The sequence below is a fragment of the Marmota marmota genome, unplaced genomic scaffold (genome assembly GCF_001458135.2).
Source record: "Marmota marmota marmota unplaced genomic scaffold, marMar, whole genome shotgun sequence".
Lineage (NCBI taxonomy): Eukaryota > Metazoa > Chordata > Mammalia > Rodentia > Sciuridae > Marmota > Marmota marmota.
In genome coordinates, this window is record NW_026000205.1 from 11,417,307 (window position 1) to 11,444,367 (window position 27,061).

The 27,061-nt window shown below is 52.1% G+C and overlaps 2 protein-coding genes across 12 annotated transcripts; both read left to right on the forward strand.

Annotated features, from left to right (window-relative positions):
* Positions 1 to 968: 968 nt before the first annotated feature.
* Positions 969 to 9,007, forward strand: Sbsn (suprabasin). 3 transcript variants are annotated; one of them, XM_048791165.1, is made up of 5 exons: positions 969 to 1,792; positions 1,847 to 2,749; positions 4,157 to 4,225; positions 4,336 to 4,380; positions 5,233 to 5,411. In XM_048791165.1, the coding sequence occupies exons 1-5, from the start codon at positions 1,013 to 1,015 to the stop codon at positions 5,254 to 5,256; spliced, it is 1,821 nt and encodes a 606-aa protein (XP_048647122.1). In that variant the 5' UTR covers positions 969 to 1,012; the 3' UTR covers positions 5,257 to 5,411. The 3 variants fall into 3 exon arrangements, 2 of the variants coding, with proteins under 2 accessions (XP_048647122.1, XP_048647121.1); XM_048791164.1 differs by having other exon boundaries at positions 973 to 1,378; positions 2,450 to 2,749; XR_007343109.1 differs by adding an exon at positions 8,995 to 9,007 and having other exon boundaries at positions 1,393 to 2,749; positions 5,233 to 5,332.
* Positions 9,008 to 13,091: 4,084 nt separating this feature from the next.
* Positions 13,092 to 26,779, forward strand: Dmkn (dermokine). Of its 9 annotated transcripts, XM_015497175.2 has the most exons (20): positions 13,092 to 13,638; positions 13,891 to 14,070; positions 14,175 to 14,231; positions 14,497 to 14,547; positions 14,666 to 14,791; positions 15,431 to 15,484; positions 15,875 to 15,928; positions 16,086 to 16,136; positions 18,378 to 18,422; positions 19,351 to 19,410; positions 19,556 to 19,603; positions 19,765 to 19,812; positions 22,354 to 22,410; positions 22,748 to 22,795; positions 24,260 to 24,307; positions 24,416 to 24,466; positions 24,790 to 24,855; positions 25,771 to 25,794; positions 25,903 to 25,950; positions 26,460 to 26,779. In XM_015497175.2, the coding sequence occupies exons 1-19, from the start codon at positions 13,279 to 13,281 to the stop codon at positions 25,948 to 25,950; spliced, it is 1,476 nt and encodes a 491-aa protein (XP_015352661.1). In that variant the 5' UTR covers positions 13,092 to 13,278; the 3' UTR covers positions 26,460 to 26,779. The 9 variants fall into 9 exon arrangements, 7 of the variants coding, with proteins under 7 accessions (XP_015352661.1, XP_048647126.1, XP_015352662.1 ...); XR_007343110.1 differs by lacking the exon at positions 26,460 to 26,779 and having other exon boundaries at positions 25,668 to 25,794; XM_048791169.1 differs by lacking the exon at positions 25,903 to 25,950.
* The last annotated feature ends 282 nt before the right edge of the window (positions 26,780 to 27,061 follow it).

Below are 27,061 nucleotides of genomic sequence, written 5' to 3' on the forward strand. Positions count from 1 at the left end.
CCAGGGGACCCTATGTTGTCCTGGGGACCCAGGCAGACACCCATCCTTCCAGCCCCCTGTGAGACTCAGGCTCAGGCTTGGATTCTCTTCCCTGGGCTTTTTCAAACCCACCTGTGTGTTCTATCTATAAATATTTACTGAACCCCAGACACTGTCCTAGAAGACAGGGATATAGTGATGCCCAACACAGACGAGGACCCTCTTTTCTGGAAGTTTACAATCTGGTAGGTGGGTCACTTGATAAAAAATAAAGGTGATTTCAGATGGTGCCAAGTCCTTTAGGAACACAAGGGTGATTTTACAGGGTGTAATTGTAACCTCATGTTACTCTCAGGAGTGGGCAGGGATGGTCAGGAAGGTGACATTTGAGCCAAGTACAGAATGAGGAGGAGTTGGCCACCCGAGGCTCTGGGTTCTGAGTTCTACGCAGAGAAAAGATCAAGTGCAAAGAAGAGGGGCCTCAGGACAGTGGTGTGTTTGGGACAAGGCCCTTGTGGCTGCAGAGGAGTAGCTGAGAGTAGGAGCAGGGACAGCTTCAACTGTCCTGGAGTTCTCCCTGACCCCACCGCCCCCAATTGCAAACTCCACCTTTCCAGACTCTCACTAAGCCAGGTGCTTAGATCCCTGAGAGGAGCCACCGTGCTGCAGATCACCCTGGCCCTGGGATGGAGGGTGATTGAAGGTGGGTTTGAGAGAGAGGAGGCCTGGACAGTGGGTGAGAAATGAAGAGGGAGGTGGTTGGCAGGGCAGACACCCTCCTTTGGGGTGGAGAGCCAGAGCCAGGTAAGGAGCAGATATGCCAGGTTCTTCTCCAGGCGTGACTCACCTTGTTTCCTCCTCCTCTTGTTGCTCAATCCCAAATCTCCCTGGGAAATACCTCCTTGACGGGACCAAGTCAGTGCCTTGCAGGGGCAATTGACTCATGAGGGGTGGAGAAGAGGGAGGGAGCAGAGGATAAATAGCAGCCTTGCTTCCCGGGCTCCTCTCTGCATCCCCCCACCTCCCCAACACCATGCGCCTTGCCAGTCTTCTCAGCTCCTGCTGCCTCCTACTGCTCCTGGGGGCCCTGCCCGGATGGGCAGCCAATGATGACCCTATCGAGAAGGTCATTGAAGGGATCAACAGAGGGCTGAGTAATGCAGAGAGAGAGGTGGGCAAGGCCCTGGAAGGCATCAATAATGGAATCACTCAAGCTGGAAGGGAAGTGGAAAAAGTTTTTAATGGACTTAGCAGCATGGGGAGCCAGGCCGGCAAGGAGGTGGACAAGGGGATCAACCACGGCTTGGACAAGGTAGCCCATGGGATCAACAATGGCGCCGGGCAAGCAGGAAAGGAAGCAGAGAAGTTTGCCCATGGGGTCAACAACGCTGCTGGACAGGTTGGGAAGGAGGCAGACAAAATGATCCATCATGGGGTCCATCATGGGGTCAACCAGGCGGGAAGTGAAGCAGGGAGGTTTGGCCAGGGGGCCCACCACGCCATGGGGCAGGCTGGGGATGAGGCTGGGAGGTTTGGCCAGGGAGCCCACCATGCTTTTGGTCAGGCTGGGAAAGAGGCAGAGAAGTTCGGTCAGGGGGCCCACCATGCTTTTGGTCAGGCTGGGAAAGAGGCAGAGAAGTTTGGCCAGGGGGCCCACCATGCTTTTGGTCAGGCTGGGAAAGAGGCAGAGAAGTTAGGTCAAGGGGGTCACCATACTTTTGGTCAGGCTGGGAAAGAGGCAGAGAAGTTTGGTCAGGGGGCCCACCATGTTGCTGGTCAGGCAGGGAAGGAGGCAGAGAAGTTTGGTCAGGGGGCTCAGAATGCTTTTGGTCAGCCTGGGAGGGAGGCAGAGAAGTTTGCTAAGGAGGGCAACCATGCTTTTGGTCAGCCTTCGAAGGAGGCAGAGAAGTTTGGTCAGGGGGCCCACCATGCTTTTGGTCAGGCTGGGAAGGAGGCAGAGAAGTTTGGTCAGGGGGTCCACCATGCTGCTGGTCAGGCTGGAAAGGAGGTGGAGAAGTTTGGTCAGGGGGCTCACCATGCTTTTGGTCAGGCTGGGAAGGAGGCAGAGAAGTTCAGTCAGGGAATCCGCTACGCTGCTGGTCAGGCTGGAAATGAGGGAGAGAAGTTTGGTCAAGGGCTTCACAATACTGCGGGCCAGGCTGGGAAAGAGGCAGAGAAATTAGGTCAGGGGGCCCACAATGCTTTTGGTCAGCCTGGGAGGGAGGCAGAGAAGTTTGCTCAAGAGGGCAACCATGCTTTTGGTCAGCCTTCGAAGGAGACAGAGGGGGCCCACCATGCTGCTGGTCAGGCTGGGAAGGAGGCAGAGAAAGTGATCCCAGCGTCCCAGCATGGACTTAGCCATGCAGCAGAGGAGGCGCTGCAGTTTGGCCAGGATCCTCATCCTGTTGCAGGGCAGGTTGGGAAAGAGGGAGGCAAAATGACCTATAGTGTCCATCCTGGTGTCAACCAGGCTGGGAAGGAGGTGGAGAAGTTTGGCCAGGGAGTTCACCATGCCGTTGAACAGGCCGGAAAGGAAGCAGACAAAGTGGTCCAAGGGGTCAACAATGGGGTCAACCAGGCCGGGAAGGAGGCAGAGAAATTTGGCCAAGGGGTCAACCATGCTGCTGGTCAGGCCGGAAAGGAAGCGGAGAAACTTGGCCAAGGTGCCCACCATGCTGCTGGCCAGGCCGGGAAGGAAGTGGACAGGTTGCAGAAGGATGTTCATAATGGGGTCAACCAAGCCAGCAAGGAGGCCAACCAGCTGCTGAATGTAGGTGAACAGGGGCGGGGAAACTGGGGAGAAGGGGGTTGTGGGAGGGAGAGGTTAAACCCTGGGATATTTGGGGAGCCCGTATGTAGCCTTTGGTGAAAGATGCCTGGGGCAGCCATATAACTCTGTTCCCCTTCTTCCTCTGCATCTCCCTTACTAAGGAGCTGGTGGTCAGCTGGTCAGCTGGATTAAGCCATTTTATCTGTAAAGTCCCACCTCAGATAATGTGGAAGGAGCCTAGTCCCACCTGAAGGGAGTTTCTCTCCTAGTTAAGGGGGCCTGCAGTGAGGGTCACGGGGCTTCTCCTGGAAACAGGAAACAGTTATGAAATCAGATCTCTGAAGTGCAAACAGAATGAGTGTTGAGAAAACTCAAGATTGTAACAGGGAGGGTGAGGAACAGCTTTGGAGATGAGCTCTGTTCTGCTTCATCTTCATAACAACACTCTGAGGTAGTCAGGGTGAGGATGCTGACTCTCCGATGCTCAGATAAGGACAGGGAGGCCCAGAGAGGCTAAGGGCATTTGCCAAGGTCATGTGGCAAGTGCACAGCTTTGGCGACTGGCAGGTCAGGTTCTCCTTCCTCTGCACTGCTGATCAGGGAAGGCCTCTGCCCACGTATGTAGAGGAAACACGTTGGAGGCCAGGTAAACAGTGACACTGACAACAGAGCAGGTGACAAGGAGGGACCTGGAGGACAGCCTTCTCCGACCTCCACCAACAGTCCTTGGGATCAGCAAGCTGGGAGACCATCTTGAGGATGGACCCAGTCTCAAAGCCCAGAGTCACATCCGCTGTCAGGCAGGAAGCCAGGGGTTGAGGGGAGGGAGAAGGGGGGAGAAACAGGATAGAAAGGGAGGCAGAGAGGGTCTGGAGTCAGGCTGCCCAAGCAGAGCCAGGAGAGGGTGGTCTGTTGGAGGATTCTAGGTGGCCCTTGCTAGGGGGCGGGTGTGGCTAAAGTACCACTGCTGAGTGACTGGGGATGGGGACAGGGATAGGGATCAGCCCGAGTTAGGGTCGAGGCTGAATTGTGTGTAGACGTGTTGATTTGGGGTCGAGGTCTGTGAAGGTCCTCGTATGTGCACGGGGGCTCTGGTTCTCCTCCCAGTGAAGCGCCTTCTCAGTGGCTGGGAGCCTTTATCTAGCACCAAAGCCAAAGGGAGCCTGGGAAAGACCAGTCGGGAGATGACAGATCTCCTTCCTGGGCTTATTCCCATCTCCATGAAATCCTCATGGCAACATGGACTTTGGGTTTTCTCTCTGGACAGTGAGCGAGGAGGCCAAGGGGTCAGACTGTGCCTCCCCCCAGCCCGAGTCAACCTAGATGGGGGCAGGTCACTAGGGAACAGGAACTTAGGAAACCCTCAAGGGTTGGGGGGTGGTAGTGACCATCTGGGCTTGTCCACAGAGCAGTCATCAAGGAAGCGGGGCTACCGGCCAGCACGGAGGGGGCGCAACCACTACATTAGCATCTGGAGTAAGTCTTCTGGGCACTGCATGCACTTGGTGGGGGGAGCGGGGAGTCCTGGGGTTCCACCTAGGATGGGGTGGAGGCTGGGGACTAACCCTCTCGTCCTTGAATTTCAGGCCTCGGTCAACAAGCCCTTCATCAACTTTCCAGCCCTGTGGAGGGTGAGTGTCTGCAGAGTTTCTACCTCCTGCCTTGCATCTGGAGAGAGAGCCTACACCCCTTTCCCGTTGCCTGCTCGTGGACGGCTTTCCTGTGGGCAGACTCAGACTCTGCGGAGGCCACCCGACCTGTTCTCCCAGCTCTGGTCTTCCCCTTTGTCGCCTGCTCTCATGCCTGTGCTCAGCTTTTGGGTGCTTTCCATTCTCACAGAAGCTGGCAGAAATAACTTCCAGAACGCTCGCACAGAGGCAGGGGGCGGTGGGGGTACAGCTGCTGAGTCCAGCCTTTATGTGGCCACCTTGCTCCCCTCCATCTCTCCCAGCTGGCTCCCCTCCGCCCCCGCCCCCCCCCAGTGAGCCCCTCTGCTGCCCTGCTCTTGCTGCTTTGCCTCAATGTGCTGGGTTGTGGGAACTTGGGGCTCTGTTCTCTGGTTGAGAGTGTAAAGGCTCCTGTGGGGTCCTGGTCCTCTCTCTGGGCTAGAAGTCCCAGCTTTTTCTTTGTATTTAGTGCATAAGTTGCCTGAGACTGGGGTGCACAGCTGGGATGCCCCATCTAGGCACCTGGAGCTGGAAGACATACCCTTGTGGATCCCCTGGCTCTGGGGTTGACAGAGGATCCTCTGACATAAATGCACAGGGCTTCTCCATTCCTACAGAGGCGCCCAGCCACTCGGGAGGGCTAGCTCCCTGTCTTCCAAAAATCGAGATAACACCTTCCTTAAGATATTCCCAGAACATAAACAATTCCCAGGCCATAGTAACCAGTCTTCCTCTCCGTGCCCGGGGAGGGTGGGGCAGGGCTCCTGCTCCTCTCAGCTAGAATCCTACACTCACTTCCTCTCTCCTCTTTTCTAGAGCGTCGCAAACATCATGCCCTAAACTGATGCCCTGGCCTTCCTGAGCAGATAAATGTTCCTCTTGTCACACCAGCTGAAATAACCCGGAGGAGCTGGGGGTGGGCATAGATTCTCGGAGTCCCTTAAGGGGGCTGTACTAAGATTTGTGAATAAAAGTGACACACTGTCCTCTTCTCATCATGGTCCCCTGTGATCCCTAAAGAGGGATGGGCGGGGATGGGAGGGGGGACTTGTAATTCTTCATCTTGTTCTTTGCTGAAGGAATTGGGGGATCACTGCTCAGGATGGGTTGCACTGGAGATCTCAGGCTTATTGACTTGAAGAGGGCAGTTCACAGGGACATACTACGCTTTGCTAGTGTGCTTGGCACTGGGAGGGCACCCATGCAGGGAAGCCACTGCCTGTGAACAGCGGAGACGGGAGCACCCAAGAGAGAATGGAGGAGCCTAGGTGGAGCCCAAGCGGGTAGCGTACTCACCCAGGGGGTGTGTGGCACCCAAGGAATAACAATAATAGCTTGTATTAATTGTGCAATAAAGACGTGCGGGGAGCTTGGCATGAATGACATCACTGAATCCTCCCAAGCACCCAGTTAGGTAAGAGGTACTGCCACTGCCTCCAATTTATAAGGAGGCACGTGGAGGCTTGCACAGGTTGGGAAACATGGCCAAGGTTACATGGTCAGTAAGTGGACCCAGTGAGTAAGGAAAGAGGACAGAGAGGCGCGTGGGAAGGTCTCTCTGGGGAAGGAGAGGGGAGGGATGAGAGGCTCAGGCAGGAGACACATTAATGACCTGAGGGAGGGACTCTACCAGTGACAAAAGGTGTCTGGAGGCAGCTCACTGCCCCCTAGGGGCTACAGTTTCCTGCTGTATAAAAGGGGAGTGAGGCATCTGCAGGGGAGGACCGCCATGTTGCTTCCAGCTTCCAGATTCCCTCAGTGGTGAGCGGCCCCAAATAAGATCCAGTGCTTTTGCCTTTGGGAAATTGGCCTTCCCAGAGATGCATAGCCTATGAAAACAAACCTGAGACAGAGCACTAAGTAAGTGACCCAAGAGGGAGGGGAGGGGCCTGCATTTGCACAATAAAGGTGATATTCCTGACACTTGAGATTCACTCTCCTTTTCCTTGTTGGCAAAATAACATTTTATTCCATCTGTTTCTTCTCTGGCCTGCAATATTTTATTTTGAAAATATTTCAAACATACCAAAAAGATGAAAGAATTTTACAGTGGACACCTGCTCTCACCACTTACATTTGGCCGTTAGCTTTTTATCATGTTTGTTTGCGCACACATCTATGCATCTAACTGTGTTATTAATATATTTTTGATGCATTTCAAAGTAAATTGCAGACAGCTGTTGGCTGCACTTTGATAAATAGAATCACTCATTCGTATGAGGCATTTATTGAGTGTCTCCTTTTACGGCACTGTTTCCTATGCACTGGGGAAGTCCTTCCTGGAGGCAGGGATTACATTTTCAAAGACAGTATTGAAGGGTACCATTCATTCTCTTATCAAGTAAAAGCTTCCATTAGCTGGATTTTGATGCACACTTTCTGGCCGGCTCTGTTTAGAGGGGATTCCTGGAAGGACAAAGAGACATGAAACAAACTATGAGCTGATGATGGTCCCTGGAAAGCGAGAGCTCTGGGCTGATTTTGAAGGGTAAAGGAGACACACAGGGTCAAGGGTCTTCTCCTGCCTGGAGGCCTTTACTTCCGTCCCCTCTGTGGGGAATGTTCTCCATGCCTCTCGGTCTCCCAGGTTGGCTCCTCCTCACCCTCAGGTCACTGCTGCCTTGGCCATCCATCCCAAACATCTCCTGCCCTTGTCATTGTCTCTCCAGGTACCCTGATCTTGTCCTTCAGGTCACTTGTGACAATTTGTAATTGGATTACAAACATAACTTGTCTAACATCCATTCCCCACTAGACTAGGAGGTTTAGAAGGTGAGGTCAAGGTCAGCACAAATACCTGGCATTTGAGCAACTGGGCCTGAGCAGACTTGGCAAAGGCCATGGAATAAGGGTGAGCAAGAACTGGGCTGCTTGGCCAAGAAGGGTGGGGATAACAGAAAGGGCCAGTTTCTGCAGATGATGAAGAACAGGGAGAGGAGTTTGGGAGGGACTCTCGTAGCGTCTTTATTGGGTGCTTACTGGGTCTGCGCTAAGCACTTACAGACATGATTCATCCCTTCCCCACAACCACCTCATGGGGCAGGCACCACGATCACCTCTTCCTGGATGATGGGAGATAGGCTCAGGGAAGGGACAGAGTTGCCTGAGGCCACTCAGCCGGTGGTGATGGCAGGGCTCTAATTCAAGAGTGCTTCCCTGCTAGTAAACTGCTAGTGAGGTGCCTGCTTCCCCATGATCTTCGGCAAGGGAGAGGGGCTATTTCAAAATAAGTCCTCTTTTAAATAAAAAGCATTTCTGCCTTTGGCCTGCTCAGGACATGCACATGTGCATATGTAAATGTCAAAATTAAACAATCACCAATAAAGTATTCTAGCAATACCAACACCCCAACAATCCCAAGAATACGTATTGAGATCTTCTGTCTGCCAAACCCTTTTCTAAAATCTGTTACATGTGCTATCTCAGTTGATCCTCATGTTCGCCCAGTTTGACAGACAAGGGATAAAGACGGATAAAGATCATGACTAATAAATCAAAACTACATTGAGGTTCTATCTCACCCCCGTCATAATAGCTGCTAAAGAGAGATCTGCGTTTATCGTGGCGCTGTTCACAATAGCCGACTCATGGAATCAGCCTAGATGCCCATCAACGAATGAATGGATTAAAAAGATGGAATTTCATTCAGCCATAGAGAAGAATGCAATCATGAAATTTGCAGGAAAATGGATGGAACTAGAGCCCATTATATTAAGTGATATAAGCCAGACAGAAAGATAAGTATCACATCTTTTCTCTCCTTTGGGGAATGTAGGGAGGGTGGAGGACGACATAAAAGATGAAGGGTTGATTAGGGAAGAGGAAGGGGACTCAGGAGAGGGGAAAGGTGGGTTAGAGAGAGAAGTAGGAAGGGTGGGTCAATAATAGCATATTATATACATGTATGGAAAGGTCACAATGAATCCTATTAATTTCTATCATTAATATGTGCTAATAATCATATTAATAGGAAGAAGAAAGATCAGAAAGTAAGAATAAATTCTAGAAAAATAAAACAAAAACAAAAAGATCACGGCTAGTGAGTGATGCAGCTGGATGGGAACATGAGGTTCAGGGCAGGTGCCCAGGAGGCAGCTAAGCTGCAGATGCCAGTGTGAGGCCCCGACCCGCAGAAGGGAGCAAAGGCATCCCCCAGACCCAAGGCCTCATCTGCACACTATACTTGAGTCCAGCCTTCATGCTGTTCCTGACGTCTCCTCCTGGTCTCTTATTCTACAAGTCTGTCCCTGCAAAGAACTGCACCTGCGCCAAAAGTCAAAGTCCTTATCTGAAGACAGTTTTAGATTACAATCATAGATCTATATGTACATTTTTGGTCAAGTACTTGTGTTTATTGTGCACAAAGTTCATACTACATTTCATAACATCCAAGCTTTCTAGATGTCCTGAGGTGACAGTGTATCATAAAAAATAGAGCCAGTGAATTAGCCAACTTGTAAATTTTACATCTTTTTGTTATACCTGATGGAAAAGATGCATCCTGGACATGGAATTGTGATGCCCTGGGCAGTGAGTATGAGGACTGTCGATTAGGCTGCAGCAGAGGGGCAGAAGGAGCATGTAGGGAAAGGCAGGAGCAAGTGCTCAAGGATTTACATTTTGCTGTGACCACTGGTGTGTGCATCTTCTGTACTGTAGGAGCACTTGCATTCACTGGGAACGTGCTTTTTTGCTAATATTTTGATAGTAGAAATCTCAAAATGAACCCTCTTAGAAACATGTTTGGAGTACTCTGTTGCTTTGTCTCATTGTAAATTGAGGATTAAGGGAACACATTATTTTAGTTGTAATTCTGCCAATATGTCTCTCTAGAGGCTTGTTGCCATTTTGGTTTTCAGTGAAGTTTTTGTCCCCAAGAAAGGCAGGATTACAATTTTTCTTACAGGTTGAGTTGGTATAGTATATTCTTGATTATTAAAGCTCCTCATGTGGCTCTGGGATTTTGATTTGGTGATATTCATGGTGTATGTATTGGATATGGAAAATGACAAACCCCCAAATAGTGTGGCCTGGGGAGAGGGGATGAGGGAGAAGGCAATTGATCCTTTCCTTGATCCTTTCCCAATACATTCTTTCCCAGTGATAAGAGGCCAAAGCATTGATCCTTCCCCAAATAAATCCTTTTCCAGATACTGACCATTGACCCTAGACACCCCCATCTTGCCCAGTAAAACAGACCCAAAGTTCCTGAGTGCCCAAATTGACATATTCATTAATTAAGTCACCTCTCAGTGTAACCTGTGTAAGCACAGCTCCCCCTGGCCAGGGGCTCATTTTCCACCAGGAAAGTGGGTCCATCAGAGGCGTGACTCTGTTCCCGAATAAGAGCTTTTGATGATCCATGAAGTTCGCATCCGGTCTGATCCTTTTGTGCTAACGGTATGGAAAAGCTCGATACACACTGTGATCTCAGTCACACAAAATGGGACCCTTGTGTGTGCACACAGGACACATCTAACTAAGTTGCTTGTGGATGACTCTGTTCTTTGCTTGTGTTTTTCTGTTTCCTGTAATGCACACATTAACTTTTAAAAAAACAAAAGATCACAGTGGTCCCCCAAATCCCAGAATCTAGCCCTTTGATGTCTTTTGATCTCAACTCATCCCCCACCCATTCATCCTGTGCTCCAGCCATAGTGGTCCTCAAATAGAGTAAGCAGACTCCAGTCTCAGGGCCTTTGCACTGCTTGGAATACTCTCATTCCTGAATATTCCTGGTTTGTTCTCTACTTCGTTCAGGTCTTAGCTCATTTGTCACATGAAGCAGCCCTTCTCTGACTACCTTATTTAAAATACTCCTCTGTCTTCTCTATTCCCTCCCCACCACTATATTTTTCTTTTGCAGTGATCATTACAATCTGATAATCTTATTGTCCAGCTTAACCCACCATGAACTGGAGCTTCTCAAGGAGAATGATGTTGATTTTGTTCTAGCTGTATCCCCAGGGCCTAGAGTACGCACGGCACAGAGTGACTGCTCCATAAATCTTCGTTGAACCAATGAAGTAGTGAATGAGAGAGAAAAGCTGAAACCAGAGGTTTCTTAGACAAGACATGAGCGTGTCAGATTGGGGGATGTTACTAGATACAAGAAAAGAGAGGCCTGGAGATGCTGGAGGAAGCTGTTTGGAGGAAGATCTGGGTCATGGTTTGACCTCCTACATCTTCTCACATACGATCTTTAGTGTGGTGTTTAACCACTCTGGATCTCAGATAACCCATTTGTAAAATGGGAATGACATTGATTTGTGGAGGTTATAGTGAGGGTTCAGTGACATCATGAGTGTGAAAACACCTAAAATTCCATTTGGTTCACAACAGAATTGAATAAAAAGCCTTCAGACTGAGTCGAGCTGGGCGTGGTGGAGCACGCCTGTAATCCCAGCAGCTCTGGAGGCTGAGGCAGGAGGATCGTGAATTCAAAGCCAGCCTCAGCAAAAGTGAGGTGCTAAGTAACTCAGTGAGACCCTGTCTCTAAATTAAAAAAAATACAAAATAGGGCTGGGGATGTGGCTCAGTGGTTGAGTGCCCCCGAGTTCAATCCCTGATACCAAAAAACAAACAAACAAACAAACCAAAAACCAACCAAACAAACAAAAATCCCTCAGGTCCAGGATGTCTAAGGGCAGTTTTTTCCAGAAGGAAGAATATGATGGTTTGTGAGAATTTAGGTGGTTTGTGAGTGTGAGTTTGAATAATTCTGAATCACACAGTAAGAAACATATTCTCAATGAGTTTTCAGGTTATGTTAATGAGGAAGACTCAATTCTGCGCCGGCGTGCCTCTCTACCTGTTGAACTTCCTGCTGTAGTGCAATACCATTGTTTGCATCTCTGTTTTTCTGGAATTTCTATCTGGGGAGAAGTGATTCTGACTTTCCACTTGCATAGCTGATGAAAGCATCCTCTTAAAATATCCTTAAGTGGGAAGGTAAGCTGGCTAAAGAATTCTGGTATCAATATATTACTGATGAAGAATGGAGAAGGAAGGGGACATGGGTACAGCACTGTGAAGGTGGGGTCCACCGAGGGAGTCCGGGACAGTCAGTGTCCTCTGCCCTTGATCCTGATCTGTGGTCGAAGGAAGCAGTAAGCCCAGGGGCTGGGGCTTCCAGTACCAATCTTGGGGGCCCAGATTCCTTCCTGCATCTCATAAATTCAACTCCATTCAGAGGACAGCCAGAGGGTTTTGACAAGCAGGGTGGGGGCATGAGACACTGAAATGACAGAAAAGGCTCTGGGGCCGGGGCTCAAGAGTGAGGCAGGTCTGGGCTGGCTCAGGGTGTCCTCTCTGAGTCCAGTGTCTATGTCCTTAAATGGGATAATAATAGGACCTATTTGTATGATTCTGAATGTGCTTAGTCTGGTGCTGGGCACATAGAAAGCCTTTGATAAACTGGAGTTGCAATTATTGTTATTTTTGTTATTATCCCCATCACCACTATTATCATCATTACAGAGTCAGAGACGGAACAACAGGGAGGTGGGGGCTGAGGACAGGCAGGGAAGGTGTTTACATGCTAAGAAGTGTTGGAAGTTACAAGTCGGGTGCGGGTGTCAGGGTGGAGAAAGAGAGGAAGGGAGAGACTGACAGAGAGACATTGAGAAAGGCAGATGGAAACCGGCCCCTCCTAACCCGGTGATGAATCCCAGTGATACGAGACCGTGCCAAGTGGGAGGACCTGGGGCCCCTGGGAACAGAGAGGCAGCCATACTTGCCAAGCAAGGATGAGGCCTGGGGAGGACTCCCGAGATCCTCATGCAGGCTGGACTGAGGATAAGGGCCACGATGGCTCCCGACCTTGTGCTAACCCTGCTCCCTGACCAGCACTGGCTCCTAAGGGAGGATGAGGGGTGGGTGCGGTGAGCTGATGCGGTCCCTCCCCTCCTGGGTGGCCATGAACTCACACAGGCACAGGGGTAAACAGGATGGAAGCCTGGGTCAGCTACTCCCTCCCTTGGTCCTTCCCTCCCACTCTCCCCTGGGGGTGGCTGTCCCGCCCAGCTCCTCATCTCCACACCCAGCTCTCTCAGCTGAAAGCATCGTGGACACCAACTCAAACATCTTGAGGACCACTCTCAGGAGCCCGCCATTCCTTCTCGAACCTCAGACCCTCCAACACGGCCCCGAGGCTTCCGGTGCCTCTCCATGGGCTGGAAGGGTATAAAGCACCTTTAGGTGGCAGTAGGGGTGGGGGAGATGGGAGCAGTGACGGCCAGCTGACACTGAGAAGGGCCGAGAAAGGGCACCTGCCTCTCCTCCTAGGCCTGCACGAGTCTAGGCCAGGGCCCTCCCAGGGGGCTTCCCCTCCTTGCTGTCCTGCTGGGGTCCTGCCTTGATTCCTGTCTCCCATGTGCCCCCCACCTACCTCCAACGCCTCCAGGAGATACCAACACCTATCTCCTTAGATGCCCCTGTCCCCACCCTGCGCCCCAAATTCCTGGGTTGGGCAACTGGAACACTCTTGTATCCGTCCCATTCCAGTTCTCCCTCCCTGTGCCCGGGCTCCCTCTCTGTTTCGACAGACTCTCAGACTCACAATTACGGCTCATTAGCCTATCGGTGGCTGGCCCCTGAGTCACCGGGGGAGGAACCCTGGCTGCCCAGCCCTGTCACCTTCTCCCAACCTACAGTATAAGGAGTAGTGACAGGGAGGAGGACTCTGGGAAGGCAGGGGAGTCTGGGAAAGGAGAGAGAAGGCTGTGAACCTGGAGGGAGGGAGAACAGGAAGGCAGTGGAAGAGGAAGGCAGAGGGCACGGGCCAGAGGAGGGAAGGGGTGACAAGAAGCAGATTGGTGGGACAGAGACGCTCTGGGGAGAGAGAGAGGGAGCCGGACAGAGATGAAGTCACACGGGTCCTTGGCCTGCCTCCTGCTGGCCCTGTGCCTGGGCAGCGGGTCTGCTGGCCCACTGCAGGGTGGAGGGGAGAGCGTGGGGCAAGGGCTGGGAGACGCTATTAGCAATGGAGTTGGGGAGGCCATTGGCCAAGGAGCCAAGGAGGCAGCCAGCTCTGGAATCCAGGATGCCATTGGCCAAGGGGGTGGAGAAGTTGCCTCTAGAACCAGGGAGCTGGGGGACACTGTCAGCCACAGGCTTGGGGAAGCGGCTCGGACCCTGGAGAACACTGGGAACGAGGCCGGCAGACAGGTGGAGAACGCCATCCACCACGGAGTGGATGCGGCCCGCGGCGCTGAGGCTTGGGTGAGTGGCTGGGAGTGGGCAGTGGGCTGAAGATGCTGGGGGTGACTGAGGGATGAATGGGTTTCTTATCTGTGGCTTCTGGGCAGTTTTTTGCACATTATGTACCCTTCCTCTGCGTCTATGCAGCCTCTCAACCTGGTCCCTGCTTTTTTTTTGGCTCCTGTCCATCTATGGCTGTTTGGTTCCCCCCCCCCACACCCCCCATCAGAGTCAGAGACGGCCACACTGAGTGCAGATGTTCTGTCTTTGCAGGGAACATCCGGAGGCCATGGCGTGTTAGGCCATAATCAGGGCAATCTTGGAGGCCCAGGGTCTCCCTGGGGTCAGGGACACCCCGGAGGCTCAGAAGGCAGCTTCGGAACCAACTCTCTGGGAGGGTACTCAGGCCAGGGAGGCAGTGGAGGGTCACAAAGCTTTGGGACAGATGCTCAGGTAAACTGACCACCCCGCCCTGCCGCCTGCCCCGCCCTCCTCCGAGTCCTCACTTTCCAGCCTCCCTGGTTCTTCCGGATCCCACAGTCTCCCCTTCCCTGCAGGGAGCAGTGGCCCAGCCTGGCTATGGTTCAGTGAGAGGCAGCAGCCAAAATTCAGGGGTAAGAAGGAGAGTCTGGGGACAGAGTGGGCATCTGGGTGCAAGTGACAGAAAGAGGGGGAGTGACAGAAAGGAAGGAGAGGGGGAAGGGAGGGCTGGGGTGGCGGGAAGATTGACTGGGGAGAGGTGGGTACAGGAGGAGCCTGGGGAGAAGGGAGGCAATGAGAGGGCGGAGAAGAAAGGAAGCCGAGCCGCAGGCAGCGGGTGGGGCCGGCCTGGGAGAGGAGCGATGGACACTTAGCCAGGTCGGCCCCTTCCTTCTGCAGTGCACCAACCCCCCACCCTCCGGCTCCGGTGGAAGCTCTAGCAACTCTGGGGTAAGAGGACGGGCCGCTGTGGAGGGAGGGGACATTCGGCTCCCCTTGCCCTGGCCAGAGGCAAGCGGAGGAGGAACAAATCATGGTCCCTGTCCCCACCCTCCATCCTGCCCCTCAGGGAAGCAGCAGCTCACAGTCAGGCAGTGGCGGCAGCAGCCACGGTGGCGGCAGCAGTGGTGGCAGCAGTCACAGTGGCAGCAGCAGTGGCAACAGTGGCAGTGGCAGCAGCTCTGGGTCCAGCCGGGTAAGTTCTGCCCCTTGTCTGAGGGCAGGGATGGGATGAGGGTCCTGGTGGCGCCTGCGGAGGAGATGGGCTCTGGGTCCCCTGGAAGCCACCACAGCTCAGGGGTGGGTGGCATCATAGGCAGTCATCATCCTGGGGCTCCCCCACCTTCCCAGTCCAACCACAGGGCTCCTCACTCGGGCACGTCCGGTTTACACAAAAGCTTCCCTATCTACTCCTACCTACTCTACTTCCTTCCCTCCCACCCTACCACAGCAGGGAGGTCCTACCTCCTGTCTAACCTCTATTCCTTGCCCACGGCAAGTCTGAGTGGAGTTGGCAGTGGGGGAGGGAAGAAAAGAGATGGGCACAGAAAAATACGATAGTTGTTTGGGAAGCTCTCAGAACACGTGAGGACGTGCACAGGGCTGTGGTGTAGACGGCACTAATAACTGTGGCCACAGGTGGGGCTCCCGCATGGTGCACGAGAGGCCAGGAGGGGTCTGCCTTAGATGAAAGGCCTGGAGACAGGGGGCCGCACAGGCTCCTTGGGGGTTTGGGAAGGGTGTCAGGCCAGAGAAGGTCAGAAATTATGACAAACCCAAATAGCAGCTGCTTTAACTTGCTGCCCCTTATATCTCTCCCTCTCCCCCTGGCTAGGAACGACAGCCAGAAAACTCCAGGGAATTGGATCAAAGCTTTTCAGTGTCCAAGGTAAGGACTCGACAAGTCCCATTTCCTTCCTGGGTTCCAAGGGGAGGGCTGGGGCAGAAGGAGCCCACCTGCCCCCTGGTGGCTGGATGGCGGCTCCTGGTGGGGGCGCGGGGCAACAGCTGAGATTCCCCAAATCATCTCCGGCTTCCAAATACACACCTGGTCTTCTCCGTGCTCAGAACAACTTCCCTCAGTGACCAACTGGCTAAAGATTGACTGGGGAGAGATGGGTACTGGAGGCGCCCATCTCTACACCACAGCCCTGTACCCGTCCTCACGTGTTCTGAAGGAAGAGTGAAGTCTCACGGGAGGGTGTTTCTCAAAAATCCATAAAATGACTGGAACGCCCTGGTCCCTCTGCCAGCGTGTGACCCTTGCTTTTCCTTGTAGGGATCCGACTCCGGCCCTTCCTCAGGCAGCAGCAGTGGTGGATACAAGCCCGAGGTCAGTGGCTGGGGAGTCACCTGGGCACAAATCTCCCTCAAACTGTGGGAGAAAAACAAGAGGGGTCAGCCCTTGCGGGCTGAGGAGGGCCAGTTAGAAGCCCCGTTTTGGGGCTGGTGGTTGGGAGGGGACAGAAAGTCTTCCCTTTCTCCCACAGTGTGACAACCCAGGGAATGAAGCGCGACAGGCTGGAGGATCTGGGAATCAGGTGAGAGACAAACCTGTCACTGTGCCAGCTCTCAGGAGTCCACTGGGCTCAGCCCTATTCCCTTCAACTTGTCTCTGGGGGACTGACAATTTAGGTGGAAGAGACTGAAGGCAGATTCTTAATCATACCAAGAGCCTCCAGGGTCATAGTTCGTGGTGACTCTTTTGTGATACACCACACTGAACACCACAGATGGGCCGTGGGGCACGCCATGTGAACCCGTGTTTGGGAAACAGAATCATTTCATTGTCCCATCCCCGGCCAGGGAGCAGAATGCAGTGAACTCTGGCAGAGAAGTTTCCTGGAGAACACATTTCCTCCTAGTTGTTCTGGGAATCTGCACATTAGGGTCAGCGGAGTGTGAGGCACGCACACTTAGAGCCCTTGTGCAAAGGTGGGTTCTGACTCAACAGGTCCAGGTGGGGCTGAGCTTCTGCAGTTCTCACCAGCTCCCAGGGATGCTGCCCTGTGGGACCACACATTGGTGGCAGCGAGGAACAAGGCCAGGAGGGAGAGGATGGGGTGGTTGTGGGCAGCCCTCGGATAAACTGGCTCTCTGAGAGCTCCTCAGGTATTAGGATGCTAGCAGCCCCCACCCTTCTTGGGGTACTGGAGATGAGATCAGGGGTGCTCTACCACTGAGCTACATCCTACAAAAAACTACAAAAGATAAGCCCTTTTTATCTTTTGACACAAGGTCTCCCTAAGTTGCCCAGGCTGACCTTGAACTTGTGATCTTCCTTCCTGTCTCAGCCTCCTGAGGCGCTGGGATTACAGGTGTGCTGGAATCTGCCCAGCAGGGTGCTAACCTTGCGTTGGTTTACAAGTTTAAAATTTTTTTATCTCAGTTTGTAACTCTTTTTTTTCTAGTTTTTTATACCCCGATGTCTTAAGGACATCGAGAGTCAAAAATCTCCCTGTTTTCCTCTGTGGTTTCTGCTCTTGGTGTACAGCTTTCAGGCCAACTCTTTTCCAGTATCATCAATACTTATATGATTTCATTTTTCCCAGTGTAACTCTTTAATCCCCCTGAACTTTACTTTGCCTCTAGTGCTCTAGCCCCACCCTCAGCCTAGCCAGACAGGTTCGCTGATTGGAGCTGGGTGGGCCTTCATGAGGGGCAAGCAAGCCAACAGCAGAAGGGAGGAAACGGATAAGTGTGACTGATGTTTCCACCACTAGCTACCTGATATTTCCAGCCTCAAGTGTCACATCATTTCCACTGCTGATTTCAGATGCCACTAATAAATACCTTCATGTTTGGGGGGAGCTCCTGGGAGTTCTGTTTTGCTGAATAGATTCGTCCGTCCTGGCGCGGGAAACCACACAGCTTTCCTTACAGTAGCTTATGGCCCATGACTGTCTATCAGCACCAGTCCCCTGCTACCACTGATCTTTTCCAGTGTTTTTCTACCTGCTCCTAAATGCTTTATCCTTCCAAATTAATTTTAAAATTATTTTGACAACTTCCCAAGTACTTTTAGAGGAATCGCATTGTCAACACATATATTTTTGAAGATGGCCCCAGGATCTGGAACAGGGCTCTGCATCTCACTGTCTTATCCTCTGGGGCTTCGGTGGAGGACAGGGAGGGCCCAGCCGTTCCAGGAACATCAGGGTAGAGAGGTGGTGGCCTTGAATGTAGCGGCTGAGTCCCTAGTAAAAGGGATGAATGAAGGCCAGCTCTCTGCAGCAATGTGAGCAGAGCCTGCCTTTCACAGCCCGGATTGCATGTTAGCTCTGGGAATGAGGAAGTGGCAATGGAGGAACCTACCTCTAATTTGGGAGGAGACTAAGGGCTCTGCTGGGCCACCTGGGCTCCCACTGGCTTGCCAGCTGGCATCCCCTTTCTTCCCAGTGCAGACATTAGCCCATCTGGGGTCCTCCGGTTTGAATCAATTCAGTCCAACAACCTGGCTTGTTCCTGCTTTGAAGCCAGGGGAGAAATGAGACCCTCCCTGTTGCATTCTGGGCAGCTTGCAGAAGCGAATATAAACAGAGAGGGTGATGTTATCCATCAACACCATAAGTGAGCAGTGACTTGGTCCCTCATGGGAGGAGGCTGAAACAGGATCTTCCAGGGAAGATGGAGTTCCATGGAGAGAAGGAGCTCGTTCTTGGGGTCCTGGGAAGTCTTCCGTCATGCTCGTGTCTTAGTCCCCTGATTCCTGAAATGTGTTACCTGCACCCTGCTCTTCTGCCTCTCCTCCCCACTGACTTCTCCACGTTCTGTCCCCCTAGGAAAGCAGAGAGAACAGTCACCTCCTTGGGGGGTCCAATCATCAGGTGAGCCGGGGGCAGCCAGGACTGGCTTTAGCAGAAGGAATGGTGGGGCAGGGGACAGAATGCCAAGGACCTGGGGAAAGAAACAAAAATGTCAGTTTCTTCTTGTAAACTGCTTTGAAACTGTGTCGGTTGACCATTGGGAGACCAAGAGGGCAGTCGGGGATCTCCATCCCCCGCCTTCATTCACTCATCCCCTCCCTTCCTCCCAACTGGGATCAGAGCCTTAGTACTTTTGCAAGGAGAAAACATACTAAAGTAACAGAAGAATGGCCAAGGAGTCATTGTTTAAAATGATATTTAAGAGGTCAGTGTGAAGAAGTGGAAAGTTGCTGAACTTTGGGTTAGAAATGGGGGTTCACTTGTCATCTCTGCATCCTCAGGCAAGCCAGTTAACCTCTCTGAGCTGAGGTTTCTTTGATTGAAAAGGGGATAGTGAAGTCTGACTCGCTCACCTCCCACAGTTTTTATAGAGCTTTCTGTATCATAACCAGACCAAGGTAGTACAGAATCCAGACAGGGAGACAGATCCTGAGGCCAGCTGCTGGACACCTCTTGAATTTCAGTTTCCTCATCTGCAAAATGGACTCAGCTCCTGCATAGGAATATGGCTGGATACCGCACAGTGCTTGGCGCATGCCGGGACCACACCTTAGCTGCTCTTGTTATGGATGTGTTTTGGGATAGGAGAGTGTGGAGGCAAGAGTGTGAATCTGATTCCACGGCCTGGGTAGGGCTGTCTAGACTCATCCTAGGAGGGCTTTTTGAGGTGGGACTTTTAGGTAGCATGTAATGAAGAAAAGCAGGTCAGTTTCCAGAGAGGAGCAGAGAAGTGTGCGCAATGGTGGAGACTGGGCCTGCGCAGGTGGGCAGATGCATGCCCAACAGAATGTGGGAGCCTTACACTGAGCAGTCCCTTTCTCCCACCCAGGGGCAAGGGTCCAGTGGGGACAGTGGAAGAGGTGATGCTGTCAGCGGTCTCAATACTGTGGTGAGCAGAGGCACTCCTTCGCCTTGGGCTTGGAACATGCTGTCAAGCCCTCTTTGCCTCCCCTCTTGATACCCCATCTCCTGCCCCTGCCTCTTGTTCACAAAGTGACTTCTTGATCTCATCCCATTTCTCATTGGTTCCTTAGAACTCTCAGACGTCTTCTGGGCTCTTCAATTTCGACACTTTCTGGAAGGTGAGTTCTGTAAGATCACTCTGCCCTGTCCCTTGGTCCTACAGTGTAAAATCCTCTTTCTATACCAACAGTCGGCAGAAGTCCTTGACTTCTCCTGGTCTGAAGCCCTGAGCCGAGTACATCCTGACGTGATTTGGACATTCCTTTTGTTTTCTTTGCAGAATTTTAAATCCAAAATGGGTTTCATTAACTGGGATGCCATAGAAAAGGTAAGTTCTGGCGGGTCTTGCAGTCCTGATCTTAGTGGGAGGGGAATACAGGTTAGAAGCGAAACCTTTGCTTGTTGAGCCAGGGGAACAATAATGATGGCCACTAAGAAGGTATTCAGGCAAGTGCAAAAACTCAAACCCAACCCACCAACAAATCTTGGGGAGGGCCAGCAGAGACATGAAAAGACAGGGAGAATTTGGACACAATTGGGAGTCGGGAAGAGGGCGTGGGATGAGCCTCTTTAAGGCCTCAACATGTAGACCTGACCCAGTTCTGAACCTCAGGTTCCCCTCTAGAGCTGGAAGGAAGTTTAAGGAAAAGGAAGTTTAAGGAAAAGGAAGTAGGCCTGATCATAAGGCACAGATTGCATGGGAGTCAAGTAGCCCTAAAAGGCCACGTGGGGACTGACACACCCACAGGAAAAAAGGCAAAGGAAATAAACAGCTGCCCAGTGCCTGATGGGTGACAGGCATTAGTCTGGGTCCTGTGCATATGTAACCTTAGAAGATAGTTGGCACCTAGAACCTCTTTCTCCTTCCTTCCTTCCCACCCCTCCCTCTTGGAGCGGAACCGCCCGGCCAGGCCCATTTGACACCAGAATAGCAGTATTGGGGGTGCTGGATGGGAAGGGAGGGGACGCAGGGGCAATGAACAATCCAGACACACTCCCTAGGCAAAAGCTGTGACTTGGTGGCCCACTGCTGTGATTTGTTTGAGCCACTCTTTTGGATTGTGTTAAAGAATGTGAATTAGAGAGCTAGGGATGAGGCTCAGTGCAACAGTGCTTGCCTGCCTTGCATAGGCCCTGGGTTGGATTCCTAGCTCCATTAAAAAAGAATGGCTGGGCTCAGTGGCTCACATGTGTAATTCCAGTGTCTTGGGAGCCTGAAGCAGGAGGACTGCAAGTTCAAAGCCAGCCTCAGCTGGCTAAGACCCTAAGCCACTTAGGGAAACCCTATCTCAGTAAAAAATAAAATAAGGAATGGGGATGTGGCTCAGAGGTTAAGTGCTTCTGGGTTTAATCCCTGGTTCAAAATGAAAAAAAAAAAAAAAAAAAAGAATTATTTGCCAATATTTAAAAGCTGAGACTTCACTTAATGATTTGGGTTTCTGTCCTCTCTTGAAAAATGTGATGACCTGAGGCCTCCTTTTCCCTGGGGCAGTAAATGACAGGTGAAGGGTGAGGAGCTGCTACTTTTTGCCCTGGGCTCTTGATTTTCAGGGGTGACACTACCCCACTGACTCCCCTGGGAGCATGAGGTTCTGAGCCCTAGTGTAAAAGGGTAAAGCCTCTGACCCCTGCCTTCCCAGGACGTGTGGTCTTTCTGGGAGAAAGGGGTGGTGATAAGTAGAATGACCCAAACCCGGGAAAGGTGACTCTGCTCTCTTGGGAATGAGGTGGAGTGAGAGAGGAGAGGGCAAAAGGTCTCCGCTCCAGGGAATTTCTGGTTTGAATGAACAAAATAAATTCTCTAATTTATAGAGAACAGTTTCTGGTAGGGGAAAGACTCCTTGCTGTGGTGCTTAGGGGCTGATGGGAGAGCCAGGGGACACATCACACTTCCCACAGGACCAGGACAGACTGCCAAGCATTTTTGTCCATCTGTTGGGGCAGCGAGAACGTGATCACAGTTAGGCAGGAGGGCAAGGGCCAGTCTCCTGGAGAGGCAGGTCCTGCAGGAAGAGGGACAACAGGGCAGAGAAGGTGTGGAGCACGGTCCTCCTTCACAGTGAGGATAGGGAGCTGAGGATGTCCCCAGAGTGAGCAGTAAAGACAGAGGAGCCCCATGTAATGCTCCAGGTGAGGCGTGAGGGTTCTCAGGCCAAGCTGGGCTACCTGGATTTGCCTAGTTGACAATGGCAGGCTAAAATGTCCCTAGAGATTTCTGGAACATGCTCCATGTTACCCTGCCTTGGCCACCATGCCCCCTAATTCATGTTCCTCAAGCTCCCTCTTAGAACCTATTTCTTTGCCCAGGACCAGAGGAGCTTTCGCATCCCGTGACCTCCAGACAAGGAGCTACCAGCTGGATGGGAGCCCCCGCTCCCTTCCTAAACACCGCTCCCTCATCCCCAGTCTAGACCCTCACCCTTGAAATAAACCATAGCTGCCCCCCCACTCTGGTCTCTGGTGCTTTCTTCCGTCTCCACTGTTGTCTGGGGCTGGGGAGGGGGGTGCACACCCACAGCTTTGGGAGATGCCAGGAGGTGGCACTGCAGGCAAGAAGGGGTTGTAGGGGCAGGTCCTGGTCCCGAGGTTCATCTACAATTATGTTGTACCCCTAAACCCGGGAGGGGTATGGGGAGAGAGACTAGAGGCTCTGTGTTAGGGGAGGGCAGGTGGGTTCATGGCTCAGAGATCTAACTTCTCTCTCCCTCTGTTTCGAAAGCAGTTTCTGGTGTCCTTAGACTCCCAAGTTCCCTCCAAATCTTAGTCACAGTGAGGTTCTGAAGGCTGAGAAGTGTCAGGAGCCCGAGTCAGGGCTCAGGTGAGCAGGGTGGGGCACCCTGCTAACCTGCTCCCCACCTTTCATCCACAGGGCCGAGTCCCGTCCCCCAGCACCCGAGCCCTCCTCTACTTCCGCCGCCTCTGGGAGGTAGGAGAATTCCCACGTTCTGAAGAACTGGGGATCACGGTCATCATGTCCTTCCCCATGCCTCCCTCAAGGCAGTTACCTTCGGTTCCTGCCCATTTGTCCCCAAATTGCCTTTCTTTTCATTTTTTGAGATGGGTCATCTCACCCAAATCTTATCACCAATGCCATCTCAAAATGACCAGCCACAATCTCCTACAAGCTCATCTTCACTAAGTTGCACCCAGCCTCTCAAGTCCATTCCAAGGCCACCTGGAAATCTGCCCCTTTGCTGCCACTTCCCACCCTCTGGGTATTGCCCCCTACCCCAAGCCTCTCTCATGGCTCCTTCTCCCTCCAGAATTTCAAACAGAGAACTCCTTTCTTCAACTGGAAAGAAATTACTGAGGTAAGGGGGGGCAGAAGTTCTTTCAAGGTGAGGAAGCTCAGCACTAGGGGACCTCAGGAGCTTGGGGCCTTTGGCAGGTGGCATGCTGATGTGGCTGTCCCAGTTTCTTCCCCTCCCTGCTGAGGGAGGGTGCCTCCTTCCTTCCCCACCCTCCTAAATTTATGCAACCTTGAGTCGGGGTGGGGTGGGAGAGAAGCCTTGCGTCACTGAAGGAGCAGGGTGGGAGGGCCTCCCCAGGATAAAAGCCCAGGCTCCAAGGCTGAGGCCTCCAGAGGCACAGAATCATGAAGCTAGCCACTGTCTCTGCTCTGCTGCTGATCCTGCTAGGCTTGGCCTGGCTCAGGGGGAGCCACAGCTGGGTGGGTATTTCAGGGTGAGCAGGTGCAGGGAGACCATGGAGGTGGGGGGGAGAAGAGGGATCTGGGGCTGGGGTCAACACCTGTGCCAAAAAGTGGCACTGGGGAAGAAAGACTAGGGGAAACTGGAGGGAGAATGAGAGTACGGGGATCAGATTAGGTTCAAGTGTGTGCAGGTGCAGGATGTCTGAATATCTGAATCTTGGGGAGGATGAGCAGGACCTTTGGGGCCTGTAGAACACCACACCTTGGTTCTGCATGGCCATTGGCCTTTGGGAATTAGAACCTTTGGGCCCCAAGGCAAAGGTCGTCCACCTGGGCCAGGCATGTGAGACTCTACAGGTGGGTTAAGGCCCTCGGCTGAATGTTGTTATGCATGCAGGTAGGGCCACTGTTGTTATGTCATCTGATTTTTCGAGAAAATCTAGAAATATGATTTTTAATTGTTTGCAACTAGTCTTTTTTTTTTTTTTTTAAATGAGCCCTAGCAAAAAATGTCTGAAAGCCTATGGACAACCAGTTTGTGACCTCAGTGTCGCAGAGTAAAGAGTGGGGTTAAGAATTCAAGTTAGGTGTGAATAAGGCAGAATTAGGTTAGGCAGGATTTCCTGGTATTGTTCCCCCCTTTTTTGACTAGGAGCTAACCTAATTATTTAGCTTCAGTAATAGTAACTGGTCCTTCCAAGGACCTTGCAGGGAAGATCATTGGTGCAGGGATTAAAGGGCCTATAAGGGAGTAGCAGGGGTTGGTGTAGACAATTTTTTGGTAGGCTGTGGCTAAGGGACCTGGGTCTGCCCCAGAGGAGCCTGTGTGGACTCAATTCTTGCCTTTCTAGTGCATTCTCGGGCCAGAGTTGCCAGTGCTCCCAGTGTGTGGGTGGGTGTGGTGTTGCCCAACCTGACTCTCCACCATCACTCCCCAACCCTGAGTGTGGATATTTATGTCCTACATCTATCTAGGCCACTGGCTTAGGATGGAGGGGTGGGTTGTGTGAGATGGGGCTCCAAGAGGAGGGCAGGTCCTAGGCAGCAGGATGAGAGAGCCCTGGAAACCCAGCAAGGCTGAAGGACCATGAAGATGCTACTGTGGCTTTTTTCTCCCTCCCAGGATGCAGACGTGTACACATTCCAGAAGAGGGCTGGCGGTGCTGATCAGGTGGGTGTCTTTGTCCTCAGACTCCCCTGGAAGGCCCTTGGTCCCTCTCAGCCCTATTCCTGAGTCTGGCCGATCTGAAATTCTCTCTTTTACTCCCCCACCCAATAGTTTCCTCAGCCTGGCTCAGGAAGGCAAGAGGTGCCAGCCGTAACTTCCAAGGCAAGACCTGCCCCCTGATGGCTTGATTTAGACTTCTTCCTTGGTCTCCGACCCTCACATCCCAAGTCACACTTGAGGAGTTGGGAGAAGTACCAGGGAGGGAGGAGGCAGGCCCTTTGGGCTAGAGAGTGCAGTGGGGCAAGGGCTGGGCTCTGGCTGGCTGGAGCTGTCTATGAAACCCATCACAGAGGGGAGAAAGCAGGTTTCAGGAAACATCCAGCTGGGGCAGGGCCGTGGGGGGTTTCTTCCAGAGCAAAAAGTCTTCATCCTTCTCCTTCCCTCCCACACCCCACTCCTGTCCCCGCCCACTCTTGCTCCCACAGAACTACAATTACAACCAGCAGGCATATCCCACGGCCTACTACGGGCAGGTCAAGACCCCTGCTAAGGTGAGACTTGCCACTGCCCTGATTTCTCATGGTGGGGGTGTCTCTGCAGCGGGGAGAGGCAGGGGCATTTACTGTAGGGCCCATCCTGTTCACTTTGACAAACAGGCCTCCACGTCCCTTCATGAGGGAGACTCAGGTGCCCTGAGAGCAGTTTGGAAGTGGGGGGGCAGAGGGAGTGGTCACTATTCCTCACAGTTATGGTCTCAGAGGAGGTTCAAAGGGGACAGTTTAGAGCAACAGAGAAAACTGGGAAGGATCTGAAGATCTTTTCGGAGACAGAATGTGGCTCTAACAAATTATATCCCGCCAGGAAAAACACACAGGTGGCTTTTCTTTCTTTGTAGTGTTTGCTCTGTGTCGACTTCTTTTTTTGTGTGTGTGTGTGTGTGTGTGTGTATGAGGGGGTAGGAGAGCAGACTGGCACTTTGGGGTAGCTAGCCCAGGAACTCTTGGTGGGAAACCAAATCCTTCATGCCTTGAAGGAAATAAAAGAAAAAAAAAATACTTACGAGGTTTTTTTCGCTTAGCTGTAAGGAAAGCAATCTTACAACAGCAGGAAAAGAATATGCTAGATACTAATTAGCCTGGCAAAGAAAAATAGGTCAGGGATTTTTCTCTCCATATTTCCAAACAATAAAGCCCTTGTCCCTCCTGTGGTCATGGTGTCCTCAGGGGCCATATATGTATGGTGCTTTCCTAGTGTCCTAGGGACATCATGGCTCTGTATATACTTAGGATGATAAGTCAACTGTGGGAACAAAACCATAGACTCAATGTCCAGTCAGACTGAAGGTCCTTGGTGATAATCCTAGCTTGTGCCTGCCCCTGCCATTGGGCTCTTGGTGATCCCTGAGGACAAAGCAGTGTAGCCGCCACTGTAGCCCCATGTCACCTCCTCTGATCTTCTCTTTCCAGGGAGGAGCCACGATTTCTTCCTCGGTGAGTAGGGGGACAGAGAGAATCAGGGTCCAGACAGAAGGGGCCTGAGGCTAGAGAGGGTGGAGGGGACAGTGCAGTGTGCACTCAGCCACTCTCCTCATCCTTCAGGCTTCCCGGGTGCGACCCGGCCTGCTGCAGTGGGTGAAGTTTTGGTAGGTAAGTGTCAAGCACAAGGCGGCCTCCTCCGAGCTGAGGCAGGGTCACCTCTGGGGCGGGCTGGGGTCTTGACAGCTCCTGGAACCTCAGTCAGCTACCTGAAGTCAGTTTTCCTCTGGGTGGATGCTGTAAGGAGATTCAGGAGAAGCAGACGCCATTGTGGGGTGTGGAAAGAAAAATCACTGAGGACACAGGAGAGCACCTGTGAGTGCCGAATGAAGGGCTGGAGAGAGCGGGCACCGCACAGCGAGGACAGGGAACAGTCCGGGGGACTGTGGGTAGAAGTTCCCAAGTGGGATGAAGTGAGGCTCTAGGGGGAAAGCTGTTATTGATTAACTTGGTGGAGCCACAAAATCTGTTTTAGGTAGGAGCTAAACGTGAGGGAGCTGCAGGCGGAACAGGCAGGACAGCAACGAAGCTGCTGAGCCTGGAGCCAGAGGAAAGCGGATCAGCCTCAACAGATTCAGGGGGATCACATTCGATCACTTGATCTTTTTTTTTCCCCCTAGAAAACCACTTTCAGTCACTACTGAGACCTATACACACCTGTCGGCAAGGAGTCTGACTGAGCTGCTCTCCAGCTGCCCCAGCCTGAGCCGCCCCGGCCTGGGTGCTGACCTCCCATCTTCTGGGCCGGACCTGGCTCACCTGTTCCTTGTTTCTTCCCACTCCACCGTGGTGTCTCCGTCACCACCAGCCTCATGGGAGAAACCAGATGCTTTCTTCATTTGCTCCATTTGTGACATGAAATCACCGTGACAATTTTGCAGGGGGAATTTTCTACTCTTGGGTTTCTCTGGGAAATAAACCACGAATCTGGTTTCCCTGAGACTTTCTCAAGTTGTATTCTTTACCACAACATCATGGCCTGAATCTAGGAGGATGGGAATGATTTAGGGTCCGATGATCTGCTTTCCTGCTGAGAGTAGTATCCAACATGGTGTGCTGAGAGATAAGACCTGGGTTTTAGTCCTGACTTGATACAAAGAAGCTAGCTGATTACATCATGCCTGTTTCCCCATCTATCAAAACAAAACAAAACAAAAAACTTTGACCAACCTATATCTGAATACCATGCTTACTTTATTTGAAGCAGTCACAGGTGTTAATT